The 26431-nt window shown below is 39.6% G+C and overlaps 1 protein-coding gene across 9 annotated transcripts in view; it reads left to right on the top strand.

Annotated features, from left to right (window-relative positions):
• WDR17 (WD repeat domain 17) overlaps window positions 1–26431 on the top strand; it is a 52743-nt gene that overhangs the window by 19579 nt on the left and 6733 nt on the right. For 6 of the 9 annotated variants that reach the window (XM_081021678.1, XM_081021676.1, XM_081021677.1 and 3 more), the window contains exons 5-24: window positions 457–708; window positions 1706–1828; window positions 4490–4677; window positions 5381–5549; window positions 7209–7300; window positions 8827–8909; window positions 9809–9895; window positions 10687–10851; window positions 12616–12818; window positions 12923–13072; window positions 14000–14130; window positions 15079–15204; window positions 16076–16231; window positions 17818–17882; window positions 18531–18663; window positions 19436–19527; window positions 20061–20160; window positions 21585–21724; window positions 23746–23766; window positions 25756–25867. In XM_081021678.1, the coding sequence (XP_080877804.1) occupies window positions 457–708; window positions 1706–1828; window positions 4490–4677; window positions 5381–5549; window positions 7209–7300; window positions 8827–8909; window positions 9809–9895; window positions 10687–10851; window positions 12616–12818; window positions 12923–13072; window positions 14000–14130; window positions 15079–15204; window positions 16076–16231; window positions 17818–17882; window positions 18531–18663; window positions 19436–19527; window positions 20061–20160; window positions 21585–21724; window positions 23746–23766; window positions 25756–25867 (2588 nt within the window). Of the gene's footprint in view, window positions 1–456; window positions 709–1705; window positions 1829–4489; window positions 4678–5380; window positions 5550–7208; window positions 7301–8826; window positions 8910–9808; window positions 9896–10686; window positions 10852–12615; window positions 12819–12922; window positions 13073–13999; window positions 14131–15078; window positions 15205–16075; window positions 16232–17817; window positions 17883–18530; window positions 18664–19435; window positions 19528–20060; window positions 20161–21584; window positions 21725–23745; window positions 23767–25755; window positions 25905–26431 lie in introns of all 9 variants that reach the window. The other 3 variants (XR_013990697.1, XR_013990696.1, XM_081021674.1) reach the window with 3 other exon arrangements.

Here is a 26431-nt window from a genome sequence, read left to right as displayed (position 1 = left end):
AGGCTCAGGCTAAGAAAAATCTCTGCCACTAAGACCGACATTCAGGCTTAAGCCAGGAGCCAATTTATTGAGCAAGGTTTGTTCCATGGAACAATTGTTTGCATCATGGATGCAGCTTTTCCCTTATCCCACCCCCCAAATCAGCTTTATTGGTAGAAAATCAACTTCAGTTAACAAGAACAATAGAAGGTTCCTGAGAATTGCACTGGCTTTGCCTTTCGTCGAGTAACCTGAAAACTCATATCTGCTGAGAAGAATGCAAAGAAGCTCTAGTGTCACAGATTCACTCTAGAGCTCATTGACTCTGTTGGGAGCAATCATCACGGGTGGTTGCTGCATCCAGTAGCTTGGATGTGCATTTACTGAAAGTTTTCTACTTTCTGGGACTTTTGTTCAGTATCTGGAAAGCTAACTCTTAACCTGCTTTTAAAATTGATACATCTTTTACTTTTCAAGGTTCTAAGAGTCAGAAACATGTTCTAAGGCCAGAATCACTTGAAGGTACAGATGAGGAAGATCCCGTTACTGCCCTGGAATGGGACCCTCTCTCTACAGATTATCTTCTTGTTGCAAATCTGCACAATGGAATTCGTCTAGTTGATTCGGAGTCTCTGTCCTGCATTACAGTCTTTAGTTTCCCTAGTGCAGCAGCATCCGTGCAGTGCTTAGCATGGGTTCCTAGTGCTCCTGGAATGTTTATCACTGGAGGTAAATAAATATTTTCACACATTGTTTTATGAAATAGTAAGATATGTAATGCACAGGCACAATCCAGAGCCATGAATGCCAGTTGGTTATTTCCAGTTTACCTCAATAGAATGTGATTTAAATTGTGAGTTAGCTAAAGGTGAGGACAGAACATTTGAAGAGTGACAGAAATGGCAGCCAGCAGCATCCCTGCCCTGAAAACATATGTAACTATCTCTTGTCTTGGAAGCAAATTATGGAAAGGGGAAAAGAAGGTTCTGTGGGGGTTTGATCTAGTTTGGGTTAAATTGGGTGGTGAGGGGAGAAAAGCTGGCTTTGGTAAAAACTATTCATAACAATGCCAGCAGCACTTTCCTCTCCTGTTCTCATCCTTGTTCATGGAACAGTTTTGTATCTGGTTTAGGAAAGTTAGTTTTAAAAAAGAAGGTGAAGGGTGTGTATATGTGCATGTACATATGTACACTTATGCTCAGTGTGTGTATATATACCTCTTGAAAACTAGATAACTCACACGATACACAAGAAGAGGTAACAGACTGAGGGCTAACACACTTTCTTGGCATGAAAGCATGCTCTGTTTGCTGGTGTGCATGCTGTAACCCTAGTTGGGAAACCAGGCTCACACACTGTGTGAAAATAGGTGAAGACCAATGCTATTTTTCCAGGAAAAGAGGTGCTAGAACTCGCCATGAATGCCTCTCTTGTTCTCTTATAACGGCAATGGCGTCTACCTGAAAGGTGCTAGAACTGAGTTCTGGTGAGTTCTGGCTGAAAAGCCCTGGTGAAGACAGACAACACTCATGAAACAGGACATGGGCTCTGTTTGTCATATTCTGTTCATGACTTGTGTTATGTTTAGCTTGTCTACCAAGAAATATGTATACATAAATATGTACAAAATATATTGCAGTTGTTAAATTTTTGATCATTGGACTAGATGGATAGAACTTTTTGAACTGATAATCAGAAAAGAAATGGGATTTTTCTCTTAATACAGATTCTCAAGTTGGTGTGTTGCGTGTCTGGAATGTGTCACGTACAACACCAATAGATAATTTTAAACTGAAGAAGACAGGTTTCCATGGCTTACATGTTCTTAGTTCTCCCCCAAAGAAAAAATGTAAGTATCTTTAAAAAACAAAAATCACAAGAAAAAATGTGCCTTTTCCTTTTCCTAACTTTCCCTTTTCTGTTTGCACTTGGAAACTCTTTGCTGTTCAGCACAATTTATAAGCCACAGTGGCATGGCTTGTCAGGATTGAGCAGCCTGCTACTTTGTGCTGCCCTGTTGCTCCTGCTTCGCTCCTTCTCTGGTATCAGCAGGAACAACAGGCCATGAAGTGTTGACTTTTTGTTACTTCTGAATACAGGGTTACTGGTTGTTTCTTCCAAATAATTCACTGTCATGGAGCAATGGCTAGTACAGACTGCCTAATCTTGGTAAACCATAGTTTATTGTTATGTGTGATCTGGGTCAATATAGGCTGTATAGTCTTCCAAAACACCATTTAAAACACATATGCACATTAGGAATTCCTCTTTAAGGATTATTGGAATACTTCAGAGAGTCTCATTTTATAATTCAAAATGCATGTCAGTAAGAAGATTTGAAAGCATGCTAGTTAAGATGCCTTACAATGTGTTGAAAGCTCACTGATCCCTGAGTGCTCCATTTTGTCCTCCTGTTTTTCTCCCTTTCGCCCCCTCACCAACCTGCAATCCATTCTGTTTACCATCTTTTCTTTGTCTTAATTGCTGGAACACCCTTCGCCAAAGGCAGTAATGTGATGAGTCTTCTGGCTGTTTAAGGGAGGGGTGCCATTTGAGAGAATCATACCAGGAATGCTTTTCCTACCTGGGTCTCCTTTACCTGTGCAAAACCAGCATCCCATTTTGTTTCTACCAGGCTAAAATGGTTTGGGAGAGGCATTAATACTTCTCTTTTTTTGAATTTGCAAGAAGAGTATTGGGTCAGCTGAGAGTGAAACTAAAGGTGACATTAATTATGTGAATATAACTACAGTAATTTTTTACTGTGTATTTTTTGTACACGACATTTTTACTGTACATTTTAACAGCACATTTTTTGTTACATAAATAGCAGCTGAGGGGAAACCTGAGCAGCTTTGGAATCATGGGGAGGGGGAGTTTAACTTTTTATCTCCTGACAAAATCATCCCTCAGAAACTGCTATTTGCATTTCAAGAGGAGTCACTTTCATGTCCTCCAAAGTGGTATATTCCAAGGGAATATGTGTATTTGTATTGAATTCTACTTCTCTGTGTTGCTGACATCTTCAAACCTACTAATGTGCCTTCCTCTCCTAATTATTCCCACTGGCCCGATCTTGCATCATTTCACATCTCCTCTGTATTGTCAACATTGGAAACAAAAGCTGATTGCATAACAAAGTCATAGTATCCGAGTCAATGTATTAAATGTGTACTTCTTACCTGCTAATATGTTTGATTAGTACTAAATTCTCTGTTTTTCTTACAGTAGTCAAGTGGTGCATATAGGCATATATTCTGATTTTAAGAGAATTCAATAGCTTATTGTTGAAACTAACTGGATAGCTGGTGTAGAGTAGTGGGCTATGAGCAGAAACTCTGACTGAAGTGCTTGCCGATCGGAAGGTTAGCAGTTCAAATCCACACAATGGGGTGAGCTCCCATTGCTGTATCCCAGCTCCTGACAACCTAGCAGTTCGAAAGCATAACAACACAAGTAGATAAGTAGGTACCGCTGTGGCGAGAAGGTAAACGGCACTTCCGTGCACTCTTGCACTCGACATGGTGTCCGTTGCACCAGAAGCAGTTTAGTCATGCTGGCCACATAACCCGGAAAGCTGTCTGCAAACAAACGCCAGTTCCCTCGGCCTGAAGCAAGATGAGTGCCACATCCCATAGTCAAATTTGACTGAACATAACTGTCCAGGGAGTCCTTTACCTTTTATGAAAAATGTTCTGACTACTTAGAGAAAATGCTATAATTACTGTAATTATTATTATTAATTAAATTTCTATACCACCCTTCATCTGAGGATCATGGTGATTTTTATAAACAAAAATAAAAATACAAAACATAGTAACAAACGAAAACAATACCCCCCCCAACGGTTTAAAAGGCCATAGATTGTTTAATTAGTCAGAGGACTGGGAGAAGAGGATTGTTTTCGCATGGTGCTTAAAGATATGTAGCGAAGGTAGCGGCCGAGCCTCCCCAGGGAGAACATTCCACAAGTGGGGGAGCCACCACAGAAAAGGCCCACGCTCATGTTGCCACCCTCTCGTCCTCAGATGATGATTGAAGGGTCCAGATTGGTTCATGGGGAGAGGTGGTCCTTGAGGCACTGCAAGTCTTTCTGTTAAAATATAATTAGTATTATGATGCTATGTGAATTATCAGTTCAGCTTTCTGTGACTGAAATTAATACTCTTAGTAAAAAAGAACTTCTCATCAGCTGATTTTATAAATTTATTGTACTAAATCTCTCTGTGCCATATGCTTCAGTAAGATAACACTTGTTTCTGAAGGAGACAGCTGGACTGAGAAACTAAAACATTTAAGGAAAAGAAAGTTTAGGGCTTCAAAGTACTGGAGAGTAAATTAGGAAATTCTCATACATAAGAAATTCTCAGATGTAAGAAATAAATCAGATAGGGGTTAATTGCCGCAATTTCCCAAGAAATGTAGTTCCCAGTAGCAAGTGGACAATACTTTGTTTTAAATGTAGCAGAACATAAAACTTATGCTAATATGTTTTATCTTTTTAATTCAGCATTTTCTTCACAGTCTCCTACCAAAAACCACCACATGTCATCTACAAGTGAGGCTGTTCCACCTCCAACTCTAACACAAAACCAAGCATTTTCTCTCCCTCCTGGGCATGCTGTCTGCTGCTTTATGGATGGTGGAGTGGGACTTTATGACATGGGAGCCAAGAAATGGGATTTTCTTAGAGATCTGGTATGTTTGCTCTTCTTTCCAGTCTTTGAACTTGGGGTCACTTAAGGTATTTAAAATCTTCAAGTGATGTGCCCTAACTGTTCCTGGGGATGCTTTCACTTGAAGAATATTGTATGTCATTGGGGCTGTCTGTGGATACAGATGTTTCTCCCAGCTGCAATTTCCAAGCTCAAGGTTTTCTACCACCAAAAGCATGAGTATCAGAAGCATTCCCAAGGGGGTATTGCTATGTCCATGTGTTCGTTCCTCTATCTGCACTTACCCTAGTGATAGAGGAATACCTTGTGGAGAATACTTTTTGAACATGTAAAGTAGCCCAAATAGAAATAATTAGTTTGTGTGCTAATAAATAGGCTCTTTGCTTCCTTCTTCTTTGAAGGGACTTGGAAAACTACAGTAGAAGTGTTATCCGGAAGCGGCATGCCAGATTGGATGGAGCCACTTTGCTAGATTCCCAGGATAATGGGGGGAGGAGGCAGCAGGAAGGTCAGCGTGATTTAAACGCTGTGGCAGGAGTGCTAGATTAGCTCTGATGGTGTGTTTGCATTGCACCGACCTTCCCACTGCTTCACCCTTTCCCCTCCTGGTAAGCAGCAGCGACCAGCCTGCCAGAAAGCTAGTGTAGCTTCTGCACCCAACCTGGCAAGCCTCTTCTGGTATCAAGCCTCTTCTCTTGTAACGGGGCTTTCTCTTGTTGCTCTAGGGTCATGTCGAAACCATCTTCGATTGTAAATTCAAGCCTGACAACCCTGACCTCCTAGCTACCGCATCCTTTGATGGAACAATAAAGGTGTGGGATATAAATACTTTAACTGCTGTCTACACTTCTCCTGGTAATGAGGGAGTCATATACTCCCTTTCATGGGCTCCAGGTGAGAATATTTTCACTTAGAAATAACTAAAGTTTCATATAGAAAAGAGAATGCTTCTCAGCTAAGATTGGTGGGTATCCAGAGTTATGTATATTTGGTAACTTCATGCCAAAAAGAAAAAAGAAAAAAGCACAGCTCGGAGCAAAAGAACTGCAAGGGTTCTTGCATTTATGGAATGTTGCTTTTCCACTACAGCCTCCGGTGAGGAGCCCCCTCAAATGACCTCTGATGTAGTGTGAGTCTTGCAACTGGGTTGGGGGCAGGAATATAGTACCTGGCACAAACTTCAGCTTTGTTTTTATGGTTTGGGGGAGTTTTTAAAAAGCAGATTCATAGTCTTTGTCATTTCAAAACTGCTTTTAGAGGTGTGTCAGCAGTGCCTGGTGAAATCTAAGAAGCTCAGAGGGGTACGGAATAAGATTTTTTTTATTAAGAAAGAAGGCTTTAATCTCCCACTACATTTCTTTTCTGTGTCTGATAGAGTCGTATTGAAAATGCACAATAGCAAATCATTTAGATGACAGTATGATTTCGAATGGGATGTGGGTGGCGCTGTTGGGATGTGCGTGGTGCTATGGGTTAAACCACAGAGCCGAGGACTTGCCGATCAGAAGGTTGGCGGTTCGAATCCCCGCAACAGGGTGAGCTCCCGTTGCTCGGTCCCAGCTTCTGCCAACCTAGCAGTTCTAAAGCACGTCAAAGTGCAAGTAGATAAATAGGTACCGCTCCGGCGGGAAGGTAAACGGTGTTTCCGTGCGCTGCTCTGGTTCGCCAGAAGTGGCTTATTCCTGCTGGCCACATGACCCGGAAGCTGTACGCTGGCTCCCTCGGCCAATAAAGCAAGATGAGCACCGCAACCCCAGAGTCGGTCACGACTGGACCTAATGGTCAGGGGTCCCTTTATCTTTACCTTTATGATTTCAAAATAAGCGAAATTATGTAGATGTTCTTAATTTGCACATTTCATTTCGGTTGGAGAATTCAGTTCAGGCTGGTGCAAAATTTTGGTTACCTTGTAGAACTTAGATTCTTCTTATAAGTGCAAAGTGTACATGGTGCTATATATGAGTGAAGAGAAAAAAATCAAATTGCAGCACTATTTTGTGCACAAAGAGAAAATTGGTCAGAAATGGGCTTAGCTGGGGCAGTTTGTAAAGGAAAGGATCAAAAGAGCAAGTCATGCCAATTGTAAACACTGTGAACTGGTTAAGTCATGGCAAATAGGAGGCAGCGTGCTATCTCATTCTAAATGTAGAAAACATACTAGGCATGTTCCATGAAGGGTAAAGAAGCTAAGGAATCTTTAGAGGCATGTGAGGAAAAAAGAAAATCGGAAGGGGAAAAACCCTGACTGCTTGAGAAAATAATAGTGAATGAGCAAAATGGTTTGTGATTCTTTGGTAACATCAGAGATAGAGCTGAAACTGAGTATTAGGTAAACAGAACAAAGAGATGCCTGCAGTGAAAATAAGCAGAACTTTGAGGAAGTTTTTATGGAAGAATATGAAAACAGCTGTTTAGAAGAGTCAAAGAGAAGGGAAGTTCAGGGAAGTTCTTTTATTACATCGCTAGTTCTGAGCCTTTAATAGGTAATAAGAAAAATAGGATAAATAAGAATATAGTTAACCTTCTTTCTATCCAATGGACTCTTTCCTAAAGGAGACTTGAACTGCATAGCTGGTGGAACTTCCAGAAATGGTGGCTTCATCTGGGACGTCCCACGGGGCAAAATGATAACCCGTTTTAATGAGGTAATGTGAGTTTGGTTTTAAGTTCTTATAACTGAGGTAATAGCAGGAAGATAAACAATGTTTCTGTGCGCTCTGGCACTCGTCAGAAGCGGTTTAGTCATGCTGGCCACATGACCCGGAAAGCTGTCTGTAGACAAATGCCGGCTCCCTTGGCCTGAAAGCGAGATGAGCGCCGCAACCCTATAGTCGCCTTTGACTGGACTTATCCTTCCAGGGGTCCTTTACCTTTACCTTATAGCTCCCACTAATGCTTGTTTAAGGAAATGTTCAGTTAGTATGTGTACCAGTAACCTGATCCTAAGAGCTATTAAACTTTAGCTGCAAAACTATAACAAAATTCTAGGCCAAAAGTGAAACTTTTGTGACTTATTTAGTCAATGATGAAAAATACCCCTCCTCCAGCAATTTGGTGGGGAACACTTTAGAATAAAAGTGTCCACTTACCTTTTTAAAAAAATAAATAGAGCCAAACAATCTTGGGGAATGAACAGACAGTAGTAAAAGTCACAGTGGGGAAGGTTTCCCGGTTTCCCATCATGCACACCTTCCCCTGGGGACATTTCAGTCATCCTAAAAATGCTACTTTTAAGATAAAAATATTGTGTTTTCTGTGTATCCTCAGTTAAAAATTGAAGTGTTGCAGATTCAAGCAGTGGTGGTCTTTTGGAGTCTTACTTAAACATTTCAATAAGGAGTGAGATCTATGCCTAAGGGCATATAGAAATAGTCTTGGAGCCAGACTAGATGTGACACTAATTGTATGAATACAGTTTTTTATGTATCTAGCAGTCATGAAGTGGCTTGAACAGCCTTGGATCATAGGGTTGAAGCGCTTATAAATGTGTTCCTGCCCTGGTGCCAGGAAAAATAATCTCTCACAAGCTGTTTTTTGTGTTTTAAGAGAACCTTCAATTGGCAGAAAGAGAAGTAGTTCAACTTCCCATCTCCCAAGACCTTTAAAACTCCTTCCTGGCTATTGTTTGCATAATGAAAACATGTGTTAATTGCATCCACACAATTCAAGTTGCATCTAGTTTCCTCATTGTCTGGAATTCAGAAAAGCACTAGTATTATGATTGTGTATCTAAATGTTTACTCTTGGGTTACTATTTTAAAAGGTGGAATTTTAGAGTTTGCAAACTGTTGTTTAAAATCTTTAAAGTTCAAAAGATACTCTTAACATGCTGTTGGGGAACTGATTAAGGTTGTATCTATTCATCTTCATTTGGCTATAACTCTCCAGTCTTCGCCTCAGTTCTTAAGACAGAAATTACTAGAATCCATTAGCTTTCTGTTTCATCCTCTTTCTTATCACGAAGAACGCAAAAATATTACCTAAAAGAGGCCACACCCTGTCATTACAAAATGCCTCATGGGAGCAGGGGTTATTTTTGCTTAAAGGCTGGTAGAAAATATTGATTACTCCTACTTGGAAAAGCGGGGTGGGGAGTCATAAGAAAAGTATATAAATAAGAAAAAAAGGGGTGAATTATTTCTTATTGATAGGCATTTTACATTTTTTGAAGCACGGAAAGAGTGGAATCTTCTGCATTGCATGGAGTCATAAAGATTCCAAAAGGATAGCAACCTGCAGTGGAGATGGATTCTGGTGAGTGCTATTTTTAAGACAACTCTATGAAAATTTATGCGACAAATAGCAAAGCATTATTTGATTTGACTACTACCTGGCAAATGTGAATTTGATCCTATCTACTGATATGGAGGTGCATGCTCCAGAAATCTTGTAGTGTGATTTCAGTCACTTGTCACTATTTTTAAACAAAAATGTTGATTATTTCCAATCTCAGCACTGTAGTTTGCCAGTGCTAAGTTTGCTTTGATTGCAGCTATACAGTCTTTGAATGTGGTTCAGAAGGCAGTAGACTTCTCTCCAGTCTTAGTGCTGTGGAATCACACCATTATGGCAGCAGCAGAGGCTTAACTCTGATCTTGGCACTTAGTCCTTAGATGGGACATATCATATCTCTGCGGATGATGTCATATGATGTAAGGTAACTGACAGGAGGGCTTTGCTTGCCCAATATGGCCTTGCATGCCAAAATTCAGAGGCCTTACAGCCTAATTAGGCCTGTAGGCTGTAAGTTCTCCACTGATATATCACCACTGATATACATTGTGACGGTATTAATTGATTTAATTTTCTGGCAAAATGTAAATGGATAGCAGGCATTGTCATAAAGTTGCATGTCCCAACGAAGGACAAATATGTGATTTTTTAAAAATGTGGTTATAATGTGGAACTTTTCATAAAAGCATAGTTCCCTGATGAACAGACATACAGACCTAAAACATATTGTATCACTGTGGAGGATTATTAAATTTATATAATTTTAACTTAGCTTTTGGGCTAACCCCATTTGTTCTGTGTAGTTGCTGCTGTGACTCCCTTTCTGTGCTTCCAATTTTCCCCAAAGTGCCATGACAAACAAATAAAACCATGTAAATACAAAATTATAAATCTCTGATTTCCACATTCAATTCATTCAGCATTATTCGGACCATTGATGGCAAAATTCTCCACAAGTACAAACATCCAGCTTCAGTTTTTGGCTGTGACTGGAGTCAGAACAACAAGTAAGTACTTTCATATAATTAACTTCATAGTGAATTATAAATGTTAGAATAAGCTTGTTTCAGAATTAATGTAGCTAGAATAATGTAATGGTTTTAGTGTTATCTAGCTCAGTAGGATCAAGTAAAAGGCAATATGTTCTGTATCAGGTCAGTCTAGAGCTGAGAATTTATATCCTTGAAAGACTTGGCAGTGTCAAATTCCAGTTTGATTTCTGCCAGTTATTGTACTGTGCATGTGCTGTAAAGTACTCATGCTGTCACTCACTTTTTATGGGGCATCTACAAAAAACCAATAGCAACATTCTCCTCTCACGTTTTCCCTGTCCAGCTGTTTTGTGTCCTGTCCCATGCACCCGAGTTCCAAAAAAAGACTTTTTAAAAAGTCGGTAAAATTGTTGCACATTTTCCTTGGGTATTGATGGTCTATTGTGATGCTATTCTGACCAGCTACGACATCTCTACAGGCTGTAGCTGTTCCCTTGACTAGTCCACATATTTCCTTCTCTGATCTTTATCTTCTCTCTAGGAATCAGGTCCATCACTTCAACCTTCCCTTCTCAAATTGCGTTGTTTTTATATCCACTCCCAGTCCTGGCTGCAGTAAGGGGGCGGCACTTGATTTCTCTGGTTTTGTTGTTGTTGTTTAAAGAGATTCAACTAATTTGAAAACAGGATGACTGCTACAGTTAGATGTTTAAAATGAAAATGTAATAATGCAGGGCAAGTTTTCAAAATGTCTTGTTACATTTATGTGTGCCTTCTGTAGCTGATGACTGTACTATATTTTACAGAGATATGATAGCCACTGGATGTGAAGATAAAAATGTCCGTGTCTATTACCTAGCAACTAGCTCTGATCAGCCACTGAAAGTATTCAGTGGGCATACTGCCAAAGTGTTTCATGTAAGATGGTCTCCTCTGAGGGAAGGGATCCTCTGCAGCGGTTCTGATGATGGGTGAGCATATTTGGCTGAAATTGCGATGGTGGGATTAGCAATGCAAAAAAAAAATGGTTTTTATCCATAACACAACTTTTCCCACTTGCACTCTAGCTGCCATCCAGCCTGTTTCATTGACCTTAGCTTACCGGTGTACCAAAGTACAGAATGCACTCCACAGTGCTGAGAGAGGGCACTTGAGAGCAACCGTGTCAAGACCCTGAGACCTCTCTGTGCCGCAGCATAATGACAAGGGTCGCCTGCTCTATCTACTGGAAACTCCACCAGGGCATTCAGTAATCCATTGGATTCCATTAGCTTCCGAGCACAGATCTTCTTAATCTGCCCACCAGCCTGCAGGGTAGGATTAGAGCTGTAAATCCAAACTTCACAAGGAAATGATCTGACCCTTACAACAGGGTGACATCACCACTCATCTCCAGACCTCAACTCCCTCCATCTGGAGCAGAAACCCAATTGAGGGTGTGGCCTGCCATTTGTGTCGGACAACTTGAGACATCCCCATGGTCATCATGGAAACCCATGGAATCTCGAGTTTGAATGCTAGGGGCAGCCTCAGCATGGATATTCAATGGATATCAAAGTTCTCCTTCTGGACTCTGTCATGGCTGCAAAAAAGTTGAGGTGTACCTCTTAACTGTATGAAAATACAGGCTGGGAGAAAGCTGAGCATCACTGAGGTCATTGCAGTAATTAGGCAGCAGTCTAGATTATCTGTGAGCAACTAGAAGAAAAGTAGAGAAATCAAAGTGGCAAACTGCACTTGCTGGATAAAATATATATCACTTTTTAAATGCATCACGTGTTGCCCATAGTGCAGTCTGCATGAACAGTAGAAGTAGAAGAGGAGGTTAAGGGGTGATATGATAGCCATGTTCAAATATATAAAAGGATGTCACATAGAGGAGGGAGAAAGGTTGTTTTCTGCTGCTCCAGAGAAGCGGACACGGAGCAATGGATCCAAACTACAAGAAAGAAGATTCCACCTAAACATTAGGAAGAACTTCCTGACAGTAAGAGCTGTTCGACAGTGGAATTTGCTGCCAAGGAGTGTGGTGGAGTCTCCTTCTTTGGAGGTCTTTAAGCAGAGGCTTGACAACCATATATCAGGAGTGCTCTGATGGTGTTTCCTGCTTGGCAGGGGGTTGGACTCGATGACCCTTGTGGTCTCTTCCAACTCTATGTTTCTATGATTCTATGATTCTATGATTCTGTTATAGTGGTAGCTTCTGATTGGTTGTGTTATGCATCGTTTGCTATAACAGTTCTGTATCTTAGTTCATCAGCCAAATTAGGCCTCTCCAGCAGTGCAATTAAAAAAAAAAAAGAGTAAAAAAAAAAAAGAGAAAAAGGTAAAGACCTGAAGAGGATGGGGAAGCTGAAAAAGGAAATACTGTGTTATGGAAAGCTTCACATGCAGTTGTGACAATGTTACATTTGTGTGTGGATGGCAGCAAGAGTAAAACATGACAGTCTGCTGCAATGCTCGTTCCACTGATGAGCATGGAGTAAATAAACTTCCTTCCTAGTAAATCAGGAATTATTCACTGTGGAGAATCACTGCATTAGGACAACTCTTTCACACAGGTCTCTTAAATTTTATATATGTCATTAGTAAGGGAAAGTAAGTGTGAATGACTGTTATGGTGTTAGCAATTCTTGTAGATGTTCTTCTGGTGTTATCTGGATTTTTTTAAGAAAGAGTTTTGTCTAGAGATGTTCAAGCGCTGCAATGAAACTATTTCACTTCTTTCTTAACAGCACTGTTCGAATATGGGATTATACACAAGATGCTTGTATAAATGTTCTTAGTGGACATACAGCACCAGTACGGGGATTGCTGTGGAATACAGAAATACCTTACTTACTGATATCGGGCAGCTGGGATTATACAATCAAAGTGTGGGATACAAGAGAGGGAACCTGTCTGGACACAGTGTATGATCACGGTGCAGATGTCTATGGTAATATATTTTAATGTTTGACATTAATACATTTTCCGTAGTTTTTGTATGCTAAAAAATTGTCGTTCAGTATTTTAAAACAAATTTGTTACAATGTATTTTAGGATTAACATGCCATCCTAGTCGTCCCTTCACTATGGCCTCTTGTTCACGAGATTCTACTGTGAGGCTTTGGTCTTTAACACCTCTAATAAATCCTCTCCAGATAAATATATTGGCAGACAGATCATGGGATGAGATTATCGGAAACACTGGTGAGTAAATATACACATATATGTGAGCGATGGATAGATAGATAGATAGATAGATAGATGATAGATAGATAGATATAGATGCATGCTGACTAGGAATATACAAAGCTATCACTTTATTTCCACATTTTCCACTCATCCTCTCGCATGTTCACAGAAGGTTTTGTGGAGAGTCTTGGATATTCTTGCTTTTCAAGTCAATTTTTGCACATACAGGAGTCTTATGTACCTACTCACCCCCAGCTGAAATAGCAGTAATGGCAATTTATGTGCTTTACACCACCGGTTTGTTTCATGCAAGTACACTGTTTCTGTATTGGTCACAATTCTGGATGCAGCACAATTTTTGTGCCTTTTCTTGATGTACAAAAGCATAAAACAATTTGAAAAGTTGGATCTGCAACTACACGGACCATCCTGGAGACTGACAGCTACAAGCTGAAAATTACCGATTTGCTTGCTTACGTTCGTGCACATTAAACATTACCCATATATAGCTCTAGTTGTGTGTAGTTTCACATGATTGTGCATTGAGGTGTGCATCTCATTGAGCATCGTTTACTGACAAGCATCCCACATTCAGGGACAAATGCTAATGTGCATTCAGCTTGCTATTTTATCCCTTTCCACCTGGCTTGTGGAAGCATTTGCCCAATGGATATGCCAGTTAGTTTCTCATCACATTGGAAGGTAAATAAGAGATAATGGAGCATTCAGGACCATTGCCCACACCAGCAGAACACCATATGTGGTAGTAATCACACTTGCTGGGTTTACTGTGGAATCCCTAGCTGCAATTCACAGGGTGCCAGAGGCCAACAACTAGACATGCAAATGTCCACCCATGAGTGGACTTCGGAGTATAGCCATATATCCTCCACATTGTCTTCTCTGTTTCTAACAAGGTGTATAAATATTTGTTTTTAATAGATCGTGCTGTTGAAGTAGGTGCTTCTCCTTTGCTATGTGGCAAAGTATCTAGGGATATTAAACAAGAAGTAGACAAATTGGCTGGTAATCCCCGAGGGAGAAAACTGAGGTGGTTTTCCGAATGTTTATCAGTAAGTATTAAATAGTAAAAAATTGTGTGCATGTAAGATGTAGCTATAGAACTTTAGTCTCAATGGGTTAGATGCAAGGCTGCACTGTAAGTATAATAAACCTTTCACAAAATGGTATGTTTACTGTATTATATATTACCAATGCATTTTTCACACATCTCATTTGTTACAAAAAATAATAAACTTGATTTGTCATTTGGCACATGGATCTCACGTCAATTTAGGTGCACAATATAGCATAAATTATGACTACCCATGGGAGTTCTAACATAATCAGTGTTTTTAGTAGGGTTGGGTTGAACAGGGTATGTAAGGTTAATAAATCTTATCACCATCAATGTTTATTGCTTATATATAGTATTTCTAAGATGGAAAGTACTTCAGAGTCTTCTACTCCCCTTAAAATTACCCAGTGTTCCCATTGTACAGATTGGAAACTACCAAGGCAACTGTGTGTTCATAGCCAGGTAGGGCTTGGCCAAGTAGAGACAGAATCCCACACTGAAGCGAGATTGGTTGGACGAAACAAGCTCACTGAGGCTACTGCAGCTGCTTCCACAATTTCCTTTAATGTAAGAGTGAAGGATAAATACTTTTGAAGAAAACTGACAGCCCCTGAGTTCAGCTGTCATATGCTTTTCTTCTCCTATTATAACGGAAGTAATTCTGTGGATCCATTGTCATGAAATGACTAGTGGTCTTAAGTTTATACAATGATGCTGTGCTGTAAGTTAGTATGTGGTGTGTATTATACCGATTTAGTACATTTAAGAGATCTAGCACCTGTGTGATAACACCTCGCTTTCACCTGGATTCAATATTGGCTTGTTTAATTTTGAATTGACCTGTTTTTACTTTTGCACTGACTGGCAAACATAATCACTTTCATTGCAGGTTTAATTCTGATATGGCTTAAACAACATTGTGTTCCATTTTTTATTGTTCCAGCCCCCAGGAGGCAGTAAAAACTTATGGGATCTTGTTGCTGTAATAAAAGGCCAAGATGATAGCTTGCTTCCACAGAATTATTGCAAAGGAATAATGCACATGAAACATCTGGTTAGATTTAGAATGGTAAGTTAAATATGCTGGTTGATGCAATAGCTTTTGCTTCCTTTATTACAAAAGAAATAAGCTTTTGCTTATTTCATTTTGCTTCACAAGGCAAAATGATATTGTGGAAAAAGAAAATACATGCATTTCTTACCGTCTGTGGAATATGAACTTAAGAATAATCCCCTTGGGAACAAGGGTTGCCTACATTGTCATGTGAGGCACTTAATTTTCTCCTAACACTTGTGTTTCCTTGAGCCAGAGGATTGCTTTAGCCCAATGAGGTGCAGACTTGCCTGCTCGTTTTGTTTGTTTAGTCTATATTCCTTCTCATAAGAATGAGTGGTTATAAATGGCATGTGAACCCTCAGTTCAATCAAATTTACAACCAGATTTCAGAATATAACAACTCAGTTTCCTTGTCTGTTCTTCTCATTTGGTTGTAAAGAATATGTATGTAAAGTGTGTTTTTTTACCAATAGGAATTTCGTAAAGGAATTTATTCTGACAGTTTCCATTGAGAAATTGTTATGGGTTTAACCAATACGAGATTAAGCACAATAAAATATTTTACAACAGCGGATACTCCTTAACACAGAAGTCACTGACCTTGTTTGGGGAAAGAGGTTGCCCACTTTGACCAGGCACATCCTCCTACCCTTTCAGCCTTACAGGTCACCAGAGCTGAAATATCTGTGTTGGAGAGATAAAGTGCAGCAGCATTTCTGCTCTGCTTTAACATCTCTTCATTTCTGCTCTGCTTTAACATGGAGATTGAGCCGTACGTTTGGGCAGTTTGTCAAGGCTGAACATGAACACGAATCTCGTGAACAACTCATGTTATAGGCGAAAACTTGATGGGATTTTTTTCCCCCCAATTTTCATCTTTCAGTCCAAAGCCCAAGAACTTACTACTGTGAAGATGTCTAAGTTTGGAGGAGGAATTGGTGCACCTAGCAAGGAAGAAAGGCTAAAAGAAGCAGCAGAGATACATCTAAGACTTGGGCAAATTCAGAGATACTGTGAACTTATGGTGGAACTTGGACAGGTAAACACTACATTATGATATGATAAAAGAGTTCAGTGTACACTTGAGAGGGGAGGGGAGGTGGCATTTTCTCCCACTTCCCTGAGTTTCAGACCAGATGTGAGTATCACTCTGGAGCATATATATCAGGCATAGGAAGACATGGCCCTCCAGATGGTTTGGGAATACAACTCCCATCATCCCTAGCTACCAGGACCAGTGGTCAGGGATGATGGGAACTGTAGTCTCAAAACATCTGGAGGGCTGAGTTTGCCTATGCCTGATATATATTCCTTCCAACTCATTGGTTTATATATTTAATGACACATGTGGACAAATGAAAGCGCCCTGTGCGCTAGATATGCATGACAAAGGTTCAAATGCCTTCTGAAAGGTTGGGTTTTGTTCTGTGTTAATGTTGCTGTAGTTACTGCTGTACATTTAAAATACCCCATTCGTGTGTTTAAGAAGCATTTTTTGTAGCTAGTATTGTTATTATTTGTACCTCATAATAACTGTAACAGTGCTATTGCCATGGGACTAATGGTGCTGGATTTTGTTTTTATTTTGTCAACCTTGCTGAAACTTTTAATAAACTGGCGTGTGTGTGTTTGTGTGTGTGTGAGAGAGAGAGCGCACACACACCTCATTCCCACAACTAAGCATATTGCTTACATTAAATGAGGTCTATCATATTCATGGGACGCAGGTGGCGCTGTGGGTTAAACCACAGAGCCTAGGACTTGCTGATCAGAAGGTCGGCGGTTCAAATCCCTGCAACGGGGTGAGCTCCCATTGCTCGGTCCCTGCTCCTGCCAACCTAGCAGTTTGAAAGCACGTCAAAGTGCAAGTAGATAAATAGGTACCACTCTGGTGGGAAGGTAAATGGTGTTTCCATGCGCTGCTCTGGTTCACCAGAAGCGGCTTAGTCATGCTGGCCACATGACCCGGAAGCTGTATGCTGGCGGCTCCCTCGGCCAATAAAGCAAGATGAGTGTTGCAACCCCAGAGTCGGCCATGACTGGACCTAATGGTCAGGGGTCCCTTTACCTTTACCTTTATCATATTCATAGTTAGTATGCTGTTGATGTCTTCCATATAAAAATAATACATTACAAGACAAATGCAGGATACCCAACCCACCCTGGGTTGCAAGTGAGAATCGGTGGGCAGCCAGGAAGGATTAAGAATCCTTTCCTATCTGATGATTATCTCCTGCAAATGTCCTCCCTTCTCTCTCCTGCATTACTGTTAACCGGAAAATGTATTTTGAGAAAGCTGTGTCTGAAAAAGTTACAGTACTTTCACCCTTTATGATCTCTGGAAAAAATTACTTCAAAACGACTGTATTTTAAAACACAACTCTGTGAAGTAAACATACAATTCAGTGATTCTACTGTGAAGGGTAACAAATGACGTACTGGCTTCTTAAGTGACCTCATTTTTCAGATAGTACTCATTTTTAAATAGGAATAGAAAGGGCTAATTTGTTAAAGTTGTCCGTATAAAGGGAAGAGAATTAGAAATGGAAACTGTTTTTCAAAAACCGTTGAGTGATGCATGTTTCTTGTGTTGAGATGGAAATAATGACATATTCTGTGTTTTAGTGGGACAAAGCTCTCTCAGTTGCACCAGGGGTATCGATGAAATACTGGAAGAAATTAATGCAAAGGTAAGATGCGAATTCTAATTTAAGTCACCCTTTTGTATTATGAGCCATAGACCTGAATCCAACACAGAGTTTGGCATGCTTAAGTCCACTGATTCTTGTAGGCTTAAGGAAACTTAATTCTGTGTTGGATTCAGGAGTGACTATAGCATCACATGCTGCCTCCCTTGCCTCCCTCCAGAAATCCCCCCTCCCCCGTTCTTCTGGCATCTTTAACCACAATTAAGTTGATTACCAGTACTTTTCAACTTTGTTATAAACCTGGTGCTAGGGCTGAGCAATCAAATAAGTGGCCATATTTACAGAAATGATTCATAGTGGTAGAAACAAACCTATCTCTTCAAAATATATCTTCAAACTCATGTCCTGCTTGCCATAGACATCTGTTTTTATTTGCAAACCCTGGTTAGGAAGGAATCTGCAACAGTCATGTAAAAGTTGTATCTGGTGATGCATTTTTCAATTAGTTATTTGAAACTATCTGCGTAAATGCTTGAGAGTGTAAGTTTTTGGAAACAGTGCTTTTGGGAAGAGTTTTGTGTCTCTCAGAAGGTTATATATAAATCTTGATGCCTCACTGATGTTCTTTGAATGGATCTGATACTAAACATAAATGAACTTAATAACGGCAGTGCTTTCAATTTTGATTAGGAGAGCTGACCAGTTAATTCAGGAAGAAAATGATGATGTTATTCCATACTGTATAGCAACTGGTGATGTGAAGAAACTTGTCACATTCTTTACTTCAAGAGGCCAGCTTAAAGAAGCTCTGCTTGTTGCACAGGTACCACTGTACACAATAGTAAATAACTCTTTTAAGATGTAATATAACTTTTGCTATACTCTGATACCTGTTGTGTTGTGTTGTTACCTAAATCAACAAGAAAAACAAACTGAGTAGAAAAATTATGTTAGAACCATGAAATTATTAAATAAAAGGAAGGGATAGTAAAGCTCTAGATTTTCCTGCTTCTGCAAAGAATAAGAATTTCCATCCTGTTCCACAATTTACTTATATGCTGGTGACATTAAAGCTGGTGTTTATGATGCCTGCAATCCTGAGTTTTAAAAGCCTAGTAATGATAGACCTGTTTAGCCTACACTATTATCAGAATCCTATACCTGTGGATTGGTACCAGTGCCAGGTATTTTGTGTAATGGTGGCACTAATAGAGCTAGGGAATGGTTTCAGTGTATTGGAATAAAAATCAAACAAACAGACCTATATTAGCTACGAAACAAAGCTTGGCAGCTTTTGCTAAGAATATCATTCTGTTGTGGATAATAGAAGCTTATACATCCTAATCAAAGTACTTGGAATTTTACTCTCCCACATTTACAACATAACAGGATAGCTCCCTGACTTGTAATAAATATTCTACCATCAGTTTGAGATGTACCAATATGGTTGTTCCAGATGGTAGCCGGGCTGTTTTCTCCTACTGTGATAGGACTGCTCCCATTTCACTGTTAACCCCTTTTTACAAATAATATTACCAAGAAGACAATGGTTTATGTTGCTTTTGATTGACTTTTTTTTTTTTTACTGATTTTAGTCAGCATGTGAAGGAAATATGCAAACATCCGAGTGTTTAGAATCAAATGGAACAGCGGATTTGGAAGGAAACAGCATGGAAGATTACACTGAGTGAGTCACTGAGTGGTTATTATTCATATGTTATCTTGTTGTTGTTTTTTGTTGGTCACAAAATTAATATGGCATTTTTAATTGAGATTTGACAAAAAAATTTTTACTGAATTTTGTAAGCTATTGATTTGCCATATCTTTGTTGTCCCTTCTGAGATGGAGGACACATTTACAATTAAATTATGACTTACATGGTATGTGAACCAGGGCACTATATTCCAATAACCAGTGCTTTTTTTCCCTTTAAAAATGTTTAGGGGTACTCTCATTTTCCTACTCATATTGAAATACTGCCCCTCCATGAGGCCAAACTTTGATTCACAAATTGTTTAGGGGTATGCATCCCCCTGCGTCCCTCCAGAAAAAAGCACTGCCAATAACCAAAACTAATTTATGATTGGACTGCCTCATGCTGTGGTGGTGCTGACCAAACTTTCAGATAGTAAAGGAGAAGGATGCACTAACAACATCTAGTAGATTTAACTAGTTTTAATTATTTAATCCAATTTTTTCCTATTTTTGTTTTTTTCTAGACTCCTGCACAAAGTCAGTAAAGAATTGTCTGAGTGGTATTTTCAGGATGGCTGTGCGGTGCTAGCTGCTTGCTGCCATTTAGCTGTTGAAAACATTGAGGTAAAAGTATTTTCTGTTTACTCTATACCAAAATTGAAATGTGCAGAATAATTACTCTTCATTTTGTACATTTGCATACATTCTATTAAATTTTTAAAAAACAATCCTGTTATGTATAAATAAACTTGTTTTTTTACATCATATTGATCCAATGGGCAGTGTGGAATAAAGACACATAGGAAAGATGCATGGTCAGCAATAACAAAGGGAACAAATAATTGAAAGAATTTTTAAAAGCCATTCCTATTAGCCGGATTCTGTTGTCACATCACTTTAGGAGATTTTTATGCTGCTGAGAGTCTGCTTTGTGCCTCTGTCTTATCCAGCCCTGCTGTGTTACCATTACTTTCTAGTTAGTTTTTTACCGTGTTCATTCCTTACAACATGCAATGCTACAAAGCAGGTGATGAAAATTCCTGCAAGCAGCAGCTGATAAAGTTGTGGGAATAACAGGCCTCAAAGCCTAGCAACACTACTACTGTGGTGGAGAAAGTCCCTTTTCAAGATATGTTTTTATGTACCAGCTATCTAGATATTAAAGCTGACCCCAAGATGCCATGGATACTTGCTGACCATTTCAGGAAACAGTAATTCCCAGGGGTGTTCCTACAATTGTCCCTAAAATGCAGATAGTGTAGATAGTGTTGATAGATAAGAAACATCAGCTCCTGGTGGATAGTAATTTCTCCCCTGTCACATCCCCCCTTAGTCCATATCTAAGAGCCAAGCCTGCATCAAAGCCAGATTTCCAGTTTGCTAGGCCCAAATTCATAAGTAACTCTAAACTTTGCCTCTTTCCAAAGTATTGATTTTCAAAAGGTCTTTTCCAGTTGCGCTCTTCCCCTTGAGAAATGACACCTGTGAGAGTGGAAAGGCAGCACACACAGGCTAAAGATCCTATTCCCATTCTCCTTAACAATCTCTTAAAGGGAAACCCTTCATTAGTGGACAAATAACTATTTCTGGTGGCCAATACCTTCCACTGTGGATAAACCCTCTGCAGGGATGGGGAAACATTCTAAAATGCCGTGTCCGGGCGAGAGGAGGTGCTATGTCGGGCCACAACCACCACTCACTGGCAAGACGGTGGGCTGCCATTGTGAGATCTTTAGATGCTTTTCATATTGGAAAGGTTGGATGAGTTACAGAAATTCCTGTTTAAATTTTCTAGAAGTTGGCAATAGCTTGGGTTGACGTGTCTCTTCTATTTAAAATAGTAATTCACTTTTAGCTGGTTTGCTTATAGACAAAATATTGCTTGCAGTGATATAAAGTAAAGCAGGTCAAACTATGAGTCTTGTTCATTAATGCATGTTTTTGTCACTCTTTAATGTAGCATTGGAAAGTAAATATTTTACAATGCTGGTCTCAATGAATCCTAAGTGTTTGTGATGCTTAATGATATGATTTTCTTATTGAGCAAGCTTGCCATGGCAAACCTGATTCGTGGAAATGAACTGGAATTGGCAGTCAGTGTGGGTACTGTCTTAGGAGAATGTGCAGCGCAAGCAACACAATATGCGCTAGAGTTACTAGCAAGAAAATGTATGACTATAACAACATGGTAAGAACTTCTTACTCCAAAGAATGTTTCACTCTAACAAACCTTGGACACTTTTATAGAACACCAGAGTCTCATATTTTGAAAACAGCAACAACAACTTTGAGGAACCTTTGGTTTTTTTATCCAGAAGAAGCTATTAAAAAGTAAAACTCAACTACAGTAGCATATTATGAACAAACACCAATGTTCTTAGAGCAGAAAAATGTCGTTTTAAATTAGCAAGAACAAGTCAATAGGTTTTCATTTGGCTAGTACCAAGTGCTTCCATATTGCAGGAGTAATCCCTACCATATCAGTAGGCAGGGTAGATTTTTGAGACAGTTCTAGGATTTGTGCTCTGCTTGAGTGACTAAAGTGCACCAGGAGCATGCTTGTGTGTGTCCACATTTGTCTTTACCACCTTTGTGATTCCACCTCAGTTAGAATCAGTTATTCTGAGTACCTTTTGAGCCTATTTTTTCAATCCACAAACATTAAAACTACATCTCACAGATTGAATGCCCCGTGCATAAAATGGACATATGACTAAGTTGCAGCAAGTAGAGATTGCTAGTGCGCACACAATAATCTACGTTGATTTTCTGACCCATGTGGCTGATTTGACAGATAATCCACGAGGGAATAAATCTGCACATGTTGAAATGAGCCAAAAGGGTGGCGTGAGAATCGTCCCCTAATCCTCAATTTAGATTCAGATAATGTGAAGAAATCCAGCATAGTTTGTTTCAAATTTTGGGGTGATGTTTTGCTTTTCTCCTTTCATTTTGCTTTGCGTATCCAAGCAAAGTGTTATGGGATAACTATTAGCCTCATGGTTTTGATAAGGGTTGGAAGAAAATAGTTACTTTGGATTGTGGCTTATGTCAGGAGTGCAATTTTAATAGAACTCGTTTTTTTCTGTGACTAAATGATAGTGTCCAAAATCTGTTCTTAATTTCAGGAACACTTGTCTTGCATGAAGCTGCTAGACATAAGTAGATGAGAGAAATGTATTGGCAGTTGCCACTTTATGGTAGGGGATGTGAAAAGGGACAGCCCACCCCCGTCCTCTAAGTTTAGCAATTGCTCAGTCTTCTCCAGCTATAACAAAGTCTTGGAGATTGCCTTTCTGTGCTCATTTATGTTTCTCAGCTCCTTGGCAAACAAATAAAATGAAAGAGGAAGGTGCAGAAATGTAGAGGCCCACAGTTGTTTTAAGGTATGTACAGGAGAGGCCAAAGGGAAACAAAATATAAGCAAAAATCAGGCGGTGTTGCCCATGACCCACACTGCACCAAAATTAACTTTGGTGAGGACAGCAGTATGTGTTGCACTTTCTGTGATGGCATGCTGTAACCTTCCTGAGTATAGCTGCATACTGAGATGGCTGCGGAGCTTATAGCTAAGCCTTTCTACTCCTTGCAAAATCATATGCTTGTGGAATCCAGTCATACAAACCAGAGTTTGTATGATTGGATTCCACAAGCACAATGAATTCACAATCCAACTTCTTGCAAGCACTCGCAGCTTTATCCTTTGCTTCCCATTTAAGAGAACGTAAAGCTTTTAGCATATTGCTTTCCGAGTCAATAGAGCTTTTTTCTTTTGCAGCTTGGGTGATAACCACTACTAGCCATACTCTCAGTAAATCCAATAAAATCAGTTGATTTGAGTTATTCAAGTTATTCTCAGTATTATATTTCCCATAGATTGTAAAATGTGAAATAAAATCATGACCAAGAAAATGAATATTGGAATTCATTATTGCCTAAAGCCTTGCGATTTGGGTAATGTTTTTTTTTGTTAACGGTAGGATTGTTTTTACATAAAAAGTCAAAAGATAGTTAACATGGGATACATAAAATTGCAGTTTGCATGTTGGATGTAGTAGAAGCAGAATAAGAATTTGGAGCTGTCGGTTCCTTTCCCTGCTTTTTTAAAAAAATCCCAGCTTCTTCCCCAGCCTCTCACCATTTGTCCTGTGTGTGTTTAGTATATGAATGCTGTTTTTGTCTGTTACATTTTGAATATCTTTGTTTTAGCTTTCCATCACCTGGATACAGGTACATTCTTTTCTCTAGAAGGACATTCTAATCTATCCTCTGCAAAGCATGACATTTCGGGTTAGACTGAAAAGAAAATCCTTCATCCTCTGCTGGCTTTTCTAATAGAACAAAATACTTTGCATGTTAAGTAGAATAGACTGGCTGAAAAGAAACATAATGGGTTATTGATGAGAATTCAACCTGTAAGAACAAAAAGGGCATATCCTTAAGACATCCCTCTCCTCTCATGGGATTGTCCCATGCCTTCACGAAGCGGAACATTTGCAGTTCTGACAGTTTGATCCTGATACTATACTAGCACATAAGAACTGAGGTTAGTGATTCAACAGCTGTGGTGTTTGAATACTTAATATTATGCCAGCATTGCAGCCGTGTTAATGGCAACACTGGAGATTGGCTCCAATATTTAGGTTTTCCTAAAACCTTTCTTTGGCCAACCGTTTCTTGAAAGTTGATGGCTGCCTTGCCAGCCAAGCAATAGAAGGATCATAATTTATCCTAAGTGAACATTTATTTGGGCATATGCAGATGTACAAATTGGTATACATACTTGCCAACTATTTCTTGGAGCACAGATGGCAAATAGCTTTCTGTAAAAGCACTCCTCCAGTACTTAAAATATAATCCCATGGGGAGCATTACTCAATAAACAAAGCAATTGCTAGTCATACACCTGAGGTTCTTCGTTCATGCAAGGCTCTGGTATATGAAGATGCAGAATTTCCCCCTTGATAGTGTCATGGATAACACAGTGTGCACATTCCCATTTTGTGTATGGAGGTTCCCTGATACAGAATGGTGAATGATGGATTCATTTGGATTTTCATCATTCCTGACTATTGGCCATTCTTGCTAGGAGCTGGAGTCCTACAGCATCTGGGAGGCCACATGTTTCCCATCCCTTCATTGTGATAACAACTTGTTAGGCTCATGTACTATTGACTATATAATGCACACCATCTACAGTGAACTAAGACAGCTTGATAGCAGCAATATTTCTGGAGTTGCAAGATGTGTTTTCTAAGAGGTCACAGACTGCCTATAATCAGGGGTGCCCAAACTTTTTCCAAAGAGGGCCAGATTTGATGAAGTGTACATGCGTGAGGGCCGACCGGAGCTGTTGAGCTTTTTGTTGTTGAGCTTTTTTAAGGATTTTAGCCCAGGACATATACTGCCATGGGGGCCAGATTAAATCGGCCGACAGGCCGGATTAGGCCCCCAAAACGGATTTTGGACATGCCTGGCCTATATAGTTGCTGAAAATGGAATAAACTTAGTAGCTGTTTAATTTTTTTGAAATGATACTGAAAGATGTGGTCTTGATCTTGAATGATAAATCTACCTGAATTAGATTTTTGTTGTTGTTCATAGAATTGTATTTTATGACTTCACCAAAGCATGTCCAAATTACCTGAAGTGTTCATACATAGCTGTTTGCTATCCTAGGGATCTGAAAATAGTAATTTGATAGTGGCCCAAGCATGAGAGATGGAGAGTGGAAGCTTCTGCTTTCACTTTAGAACAAGCCACAGTTCTCTGTAATGACCAAACAGAAGTAGCAGTTTGTTCTAGTGCTCATTTGTTTTGTTAATTGACTTTCGTCGGAACACACCACAGTTCCTCAAGCTCAATGCATTGTGAAACTGTGGTTTGTTGGAAAGTAGGAAGCTTTTTCACTTCCCCATCTTGAGGCTTGCTGCTGTTCACCCAAATCATGGTTTAGGTGATAATCTGAGTCAGGACTGTGTACATCCGTTTTACAACTGCATTAAAGGCTGTTGAGCTCATTGTTAGTAGGCAGTATCTTCTACATTACCACACTCTCTTCCAGAGCTGTCCGCTGCATAAAAGTAGCTTCACCTCACCTACAGTTTCACAGCCAGTTAAGAGAGGAATGGGAGCAGAACAAGTAATCTTAATTCTGGCATTGCTCACTGCCACCTTTTCACATTGCTAAATAACTGTGGCATGTTTGTCTTTTCACAGGGATTTAGCAGCAGATCTTCTTATGATGATCCCCAATAATGAGCTACAGTTAGTAAAGCTTTGTGCTTTCTATCCTGGATGCACAGCAGAGATAAATGACCTACATGAAAAGGTACACTTAAGAGGTCAACTGTCTCTTAACCATTTATGTGAGTAGCAGAAGAAGTTTTATGTTAATTTGCTAATACCTAGATCCATTTATTTTAGGATTCTTCCTATTAGAGTGCACTATAATCATAATCCTCTATGTTATTTATTACCTTTACTTTTTTAAAAAAAATGCTATCCAAGTCCTGTATGCACAGGAAGAAGCAGTCATTTCCTGTTGGACATGCCAATATTTTTTCTTGTGGATGGCAATAGAAAGTATCTCTACAGATGAAGCTTAGTGTGCATAACTGAGCTGTTGATCTGTGGCCTTATTATAGTATTAAGGTCAGCTTGAAAAGTAGGTTTACACAGAATACTCTTTTCTGATGGAAAGGATAATATAGATTTAGCTGTGTGTACAATGAGTGAAGTCCGGTTTTGTTCAGGCGTGATGCTGCCATGCAGAGGTGTCCCGCAGGACTTAACAGAGCCCTGTTTTCCTATCCCAGTGTAAGGATGTATATATGTGCAAGGGCATTATGGTGAATGAGAAGTCTGGACATACATCCCCTATGTATGCCATACA

This window comes from Podarcis pityusensis (assembly GCF_964106645.2).
Source record: "Podarcis pityusensis genome assembly, chromosome: 9".
NCBI lineage: Eukaryota > Metazoa > Chordata > Lepidosauria > Squamata > Lacertidae > Podarcis > Podarcis pityusensis.
The sequence above is the reverse complement of the archived record's forward strand: the minus strand, read 5'-3'. Positions and strand labels throughout refer to the sequence as shown.